We start from the raw sequence: 7,304 nt of genomic DNA on the forward strand, positions 1-7,304 counted from the left end.
ACACACACACACACACACACACACACACACACACACACACACATATATATTGAATTATTGTACTTCTCTTCAACATTTGATGATTTGTCAAGAGTCAAGAGTAACTCTTATCATCTGACTAGCTTTTTAAGTAGTTTCATCATTGCTTAAGCAGCCAATGCTAGCTTGTGATGATGTCATAAATATGTTTTCTGAAAAGAGATATAGATGAGATTTGATTTATTGTGACATATTTGCATTTTGTAGTATTTGAAGATGTATATCGTGTTTACTATTATTTAATTTGTTTTTTTTGCGTCCGCCTTCTCATCTTTAGCTTGACCACGACCTAACAATTTAGCCAACGAGTCCCAAATTCCTCCCAGGAACAAGGCACAGAATAAATTTTCAAATGGCACAAATGGGTCATGAATACCAAGCAAAATTGATGATATCTAAAAAATTATATTATTGTTAATATTATTTTACTTTACGCATGTCAAATGTATAAATTTAAGGAGATATTTCAGGATATAAACTTTACCTTGAAGTAGACGAAGAAGGTGACAATGCCAAAGTATACAAGAGCATGAGGTGCAGAAATGAGATCAGTCTTTTTATCTAGCACAAAGATAATTGATGCAACCATGGACGCTTTTGTGGGGCTATAAAGAAAAGTTATCATTTATTATCATTACATTTATCTGCCAATTAAAAATATGATTATGTATAATCCATTTATAATCTAAGTATTTATAATCTAAGTATTTATTCATGTAAATATTATGACTTTTACATACAAACTGGGTTGCAAAAATTCCATCGCGGTCGGTGTCCATACACCACGTATAAGACGCTCAAATAATTTTGTAAATCCAGCTCCATTACCTGTATAAATGTTATAATTACACTGTTAATATTTAAATATATTGATTTGTTTTATAGCATGCGTTCACATGGTTTAGTTGTAAAGATAATGTATATATTCCATCTGATACATGTTTTATGACCAACCTTTGAGCGTGCCAATCAATATCATAATAAGATATGCATTTGGATAAAGTTTTCCTGCATGAGTCACTCCATCGTATACTTTTTTACACCTATAAAAAAATAGCATAGGTAATTTAATTTGTATGCATTGACATCTTATTTTAAATTATTCTTATATTCTTTGTCATATACAAGCTCTTATAAATATATGGTGGAACAAAAGATATCTTAAAAATTGACAAGTAATGATATTTACTTGCCTATATATTTCCTTCATAGCAGCACATATTAATTTTACCGGTAAAAATTTAGCTACTTTATAACCGATGTCGAACGGTGTGTAAAATATCACATACCTGAAACATTTAGAAAAGTTCTTTTAATGACGCGAGTAATTTCATTTTTTTAATGACATATACGTACATGACTAATTTTTTTTCTAATTTTAAAAAGAAATAGATAATTATTTCTTCAGTAATTTTTGTAAAGTTCACATAATTGCAGATAAATAATAGATTTTACGAAATACAAAGCATTACAACAAGCTACTTTGATATTACTGACCAAACAATAGTTGCAACTACCACTTGTGGTGTATTTTTTAAAGGTGCAAGAATTGGTTCTCCTAATAATCCATTGCACAGCATACCGCTTGCAAAAACGACCAACATTGTAGACAGCCAACATGATAGAGGATGTTTGCGAGAAAATACTTGTGCACCTGAATAATATAAGATATTATAATTATTATATATTATATCCCGAAAATTTAACATATATATAAAATTAAATTTTATGACATTTATGATTTATGATGGCGTATATTTTAAACAGAAAATGAAAAAGAGAATTATCTGAAATTACATCTACAGTATCTACACTATAGTATAATTTCTTTAGTATTTGTAAAATGTTTTCAGAAAACACCGTTAAAAAATTGTTAAGCTATATGTGACAGATATAAAATTTTATTACGGTGTGGCATGTTGAAAACGAGTTGAAGGTATATATATGCTGATTGGGATAAGTCAGTTAGGGAATCCTTATAAGTAAATCTATATAATACATCCTTACAACACATTCCATATATGCGAACTCATTATCAGAGATGTGTAACTAACCAATGAAAATAATGATATATTGCATCAAGTACATTTAGAGAAATTTAAAGTGATTTGAAGAAACCATGAATTTCTGTTGAATTTCATGTTTATACCCTTTATCGCATTAGAAAATTAGTTTAAAATCTATTTCTTAAAGAAAATCGATCTCTTTCATAATACTAACGTAATATTAAATTAACTAAAAACGAATATTGTAAAATTGAAGCAAAGAGTTTATTGCTCCTGTTCTTATTTATTACTATCTTAAGTTGTCTACAATTTTTTTTGAATAAAAAAATAATTCTTTATTCTTTATAAAATAGTCTGATTCAAATTTTATGGTAAGTTTAAGAATAGCAGTTTGTAATAAAAGAGCAAGATTTAACGTAATAAACAGATAATCCTCTATTAATGCAAACTGGCAAAGAGCATGTTTTAGAGAAGCTGCTTCCGAAAGAACCTTTATTTTGAATACTTCTGGCTTTAACTGTGTACGTGCGGGCACGGTGCATACTGAAATAGATCAGCTGGGTTGTCTGTGTCATTGCATTGAGATATAGAATTATATGATAATTGTGCCAAGCAGTGAAATCAGCTTTTGATTCCTAATCAACTTTGATTTTGATATGTCTCTTAATAATGCATTACTTCTCTCTCTTTTGCATATTATATTCTATTAACATTTACCATGATCTCTTTCCTCAAATAAATACAGGATGCCAATCGAGAAATTGTTAAAACCGTTGTCATTTTGTATAACAAAAATGGAAAGAATAGTAAATTAAACATTATTCTACCGAAGAAATGAGTCATTTTGATTATCACATAGTACAAAATATTTTAGGAAGAAAAGATCCTATAAACATATGCCCTAAATTTCTTCGTTTTCAAAATATAGCTACAGAATATCCCCTTCAATTTTTTGTACTTATACTTAGAAAATACCCTAAAATTTTTTCTTCTTTTGATCATAATGATCAATAAAATAGAAAATTTTTTTGATATACTCAAACTACAATTTCTAGTATACATATGTATATATATCAAAAGAGATTAATTCAAAAATTTAAAATATAAAATAGGCATATTTTTAAGTGATAATTATGAGTATATGATAGTTATAAAACCGAATTATAAACCGCCATGTAAACGTAGTCAATGTCACTGAATCATGTAACCAGTCAAATATAGATATGTATATATACATATACATTCATTTTTTAATTATTTATTTTCACAAATTTATAAACGTACATTCTTTTGGCACTGTGTGCTAATAAAAATAACGGCTTCTTCTGTAAAGCAGAGTTAAATTTAATTCCATCCATTCAAAATAACAAATATTTAGTATGTCTCTCCCCTACAAAAAATCAAGCACATATACAGAAATTGAGTGTTCTTTATATGCTAATTATGTGCTCTATTTACGATTTTTGTGTTCGAGCAGTTTAGCGGGAAATCGCAATTGAAACTGAGGGTGCTGATTTAACGTAAGTTAGCACCCCCACTAATTAAAATGATATATAAAATAAAAAACTCAGTATGCTAGAATTATGTACTTTTTCTGTTTTCAAAAGCCTTAATTAAAATTAGCTTACTTGTTAATAATTTAAAAGATATACGCTAAAAAAGATCTATGCACCATTAATATAAAAGTAATATAAAAATAAAGCCAGTTAAAATATAGGTAGTGAATTGGTTTTTGTCTTAAAATGTTCCTCAATTTATGTGCTTTCGAAATATGCACAATGAGATTTTTGTATTCATCTCCTTCGGCCGACCCGAACGTGAGCACCACCATACTTGCAAGAGTACCAGCCGAAGCTCTTACAGAAATTTAATACTGTAAGTGATTATTTGGCTAGTGATTAATTATTTATTTCGAGTATTAAAAGTACTGTTTTTAATTATTTTAATACTCAAAATAAGTAATTAATTACTAGCCAAATAATCACTTACAGTATTCTATAAGAGAGGGGATGAGCACGAAATATTCATTGTGCATATTTCGAAAGCACATAAATTGAGGAACATTTTAAAACAAAAAACAATTTGTTATCTGTATTTTAACTGGTACTTTACTCTTGTAAATATAGTGGTGCTCACTTTTGGGGAGGTTTGTCGGCCGAAGGGAATGAGCACAAAAATCTCATTGTGTATATTTCGAAAGCACATAAATTAGAAAACATTTTAAGGGGATCCTGTAGCGAAGGCCGAACTTCCTCGGTGTCGATAATGTCAATCTTTTCTAATCCTGTTTTCTACGTTATACATATATCTATATCTGTCCTTGTCCGATTGCTGCGCTATTTCTCGCTACACGCAATACTGCTTATCCTATCAACCTGCATGTGCTTTTGCACATATAAAAGTTAGACACACTAAACTTTTTTTCTAGGCTTTTAATCTTAGTTCTAATTGCACGATATTGTTTTTAAATGTTTTCCCTAGAGCGCTTGTATCTCATTTTGTATATATAAACTGCAGTATTTTTGTATTAACCAAATATTATATCGTCAGTGACAGCTCTATATGTGCCCAAATTTTTAATTTTTTTTCGTTTTTGTTGTAAAATCGACCTGAGCACTTTACATTTTTGTGTGTACTTTAATTCTGTAAAAGAATTTTACAATTCCGTAAAGCCAATTAAAAGTTTAATGCATCCTCGAATGCATCTAACTAAATGTCGGTAACAACTGCCACTATAGGATCCCCTTAAGACGAAAACCAACCTATTAGAAGTTAGCCCCCCACTTTTAGAATTAACATATTTTCACGGTTGTGCTGAATTGTGCTAGGTTTGTGCTATATTGTGCTCGAATCTTATAACCATAATATGAAAAATACGAAAGAAAATTTAAAAAAACGAATTTTTAGGTCAGCCCTCCACTTTTCGTTTTTTTCAATTTTTTCGATTGTGCTGAGTTGTGCTAAGTTGTGCTAACATTGTGCTAAAATATTATTTAAAAAAAAATAATAACAGAAAGAGTTACGATAAACAAATAAATTATATCCAAAAATGATTTTTTTATCGTAACTTTTTTTGTTATTTTTTTAAAATAATATTTTAGTACAATGTTAGCACAACTCAGCAGAATCGAAAAAATTGAAAAAAACGAAAAGTGGGGGGCTAACTTAAAAATAATTTTTAACCTAATAATACCTAACCATTTTTCGTTTTTTTCAATTTTTTCGATTGTGCTGAGTTGTGCTAAGTTGTGCTAACATTATGCTAAAATATTATTTAAAAAAAATAACAACAAAAAAGTTACGATAAAAAAATATAATTTTTTTAAAATAATATTTTAGCACAATGTTAGCACAACTTAGCACAACTCAGCACAATAGAAAAAGTTGAAAAAAACAAAAAGTAGGGGGTTGACCTAAAAATTATTTTTTTTTATTTTTTCGTATTTTTCATATTATAGTTATAATATTCGAGCACAATATAGCACAAACCTAGCATAACTTCCCAGCACAACTTCCGGTTTTCTAAGAACAACAATGTAAAGAGCACTTTACTCTTAAACGCTCAAATTTTATAATTCAGATTTGTAATAATCTAGTGGTGAGTGTAATATTAATTACCTAAGACCTCTCTTTGTCATGCACTTATTGCATGCATATAAGCCGTTCCACCGCGACAAGGTGGAAGTCATTGGAACAGTTTATTTTTTTTTTGTTTTTTTTTTGTTTTTTTATTTTTTTTATTTTTTTTGTGTTTTAAATTTCTTTGTTTAATTTTTAAAATATTTTTTTATGCCATTTAAAATTATAATTAAAAAATTTATTATCTAAATGTAAAATAAAATGTATTTTAAATATCTAAATGTAAAAGAAGAACATTTTAATATCTGAATATATAATAAAAACGTATTTTGATATCTAAAAGTTAAGTAAAACGTATAATATAAAACCAACAGTTTATGATATTTCGTACTTTATTATTCTTGTTTATTATTGTTTTGTTTATTAATTTCTCTCTCTATAATTTTGAAAGTGTTATGCATAGAAAAAAATATCGTAACTTTTTTGTTGTTATTTTTTTTAAATAATATTTTAGCACAATGTTAGCACAACTTAGCACAACTCAGCACAATCAAAAAAATTGAAAAAAACGAAAAGTGGGGGGCTGACCTAAAAATTTGTTTTTTAAAATTTTCTTTCGTATTTTTCATAACTTCTATCTAACTTCTATATAATAGGTCGAAAATAACCAATGTCGCTATATGTATTTTAACTGGTATTTTACTCTTGTATGTGTATATGGTGGTGCTCACGTTCGGGTCAGCCAAAGGGGATGAGCACGAAAATCTCATTGTGCATATTTTGAAAGAACATAAATTGAGCAACATTTTAAGACAAAAACCAATTTGCTATCTGTATTTTAACTGACACTTTATTCTTATATTAATTGTTCATAGATCTTTTTGGCATATATCTTTTAAACTATTACAGACAGGCTAATTTTGTTTAAGGCCTTTAAAAGCATAAAAAAGCATACTGAGTTTTTTATTTTATGTAATTTTGCGTGGGTGCTAACTTACGTTAACCCAGCACCTCCACTTTCAATTGCGATTTCCCGCTGAACCGCTCGAGCTTGAAAATCGTGAATAGACCACATAAAGAGCACTCTGCATGTGTTATTTCGGTTTTTTGTGGGGGGGGGGGGGGGCTAACTTAACATCTATTTAGTTTCAGCAACTTTCCAATTGTCGCTGTAGATATTGAAATACCTCTTCAATTATGCAATAGCGATTACGGCGTGCAAGCAATCCTAGGCATAAGACATAATTCGCGCGGTAACGTTATATATACGATAGAATTTCCATTTTATTATTAGCGTGTATAATTCGACCGATGAATTACTTATGGAACGTGTGATTAAAAACAGTCGCGATCAATTATTGTGTGTCATAACCACTTATCAATCTTCTGTAATCTCGAGAAACGGATGATGAACACCTTTTCGATCCTGTTATCAACATTACGTAATAACATGAACAATCGCCGTTTGCCGTTTCGTGAAACTTCGGGAAATACGGTTCTTCATTATTTATCAGTAGTCCTTCATTGTTTGTCAGTTCATTATTTATCCAGTGTTTCAAGTGTACAGTGAAATGTCCACAGTTGTAATCTCATAATTTCAATTCTGTGTTTCGATGCGGAACGAACATATCTCTATATAATTTTCCTGGCAATTATGATATCGTAGAAATTTCGCCGATT

At 29.1% G+C, this 7,304-nt stretch overlaps 1 protein-coding gene across 1 annotated transcript in view; it reads right to left on the bottom strand.

The window, feature by feature from the left end:
* Window positions 1–130: 130 nt before the first annotated feature.
* LOC112464081 (trimeric intracellular cation channel type 1B.1) overlaps window positions 131–7,304 on the bottom strand; it is a 7,954-nt gene continuing 780 nt past the window's right edge. Inside the window, exons 2-8 of the mRNA XM_025030870.1 lie at window positions 1,537–1,693; window positions 1,233–1,328; window positions 994–1,082; window positions 780–867; window positions 524–644; window positions 273–434; window positions 131–191 (exon numbers count right to left, since the gene is read on the bottom strand). Of these exons, the coding sequence (XP_024886638.1) occupies window positions 279–434; window positions 524–644; window positions 780–867; window positions 994–1,082; window positions 1,233–1,328; window positions 1,537–1,693 (707 nt within the window). The 3' untranslated portion in view covers window positions 131–191; window positions 273–278. The remainder of the gene's footprint in view (window positions 192–272; window positions 435–523; window positions 645–779; window positions 868–993; window positions 1,083–1,232; window positions 1,329–1,536; window positions 1,694–7,304) is intronic.

Source organism: Temnothorax curvispinosus, unplaced genomic scaffold, assembly GCF_003070985.1.
Source record: "Temnothorax curvispinosus isolate PA1 unplaced genomic scaffold, ASM307098v1 QBEX01013869.1, whole genome shotgun sequence".
NCBI classification, from domain to species: Eukaryota; Metazoa; Arthropoda; class Insecta; order Hymenoptera; family Formicidae; genus Temnothorax; species Temnothorax curvispinosus.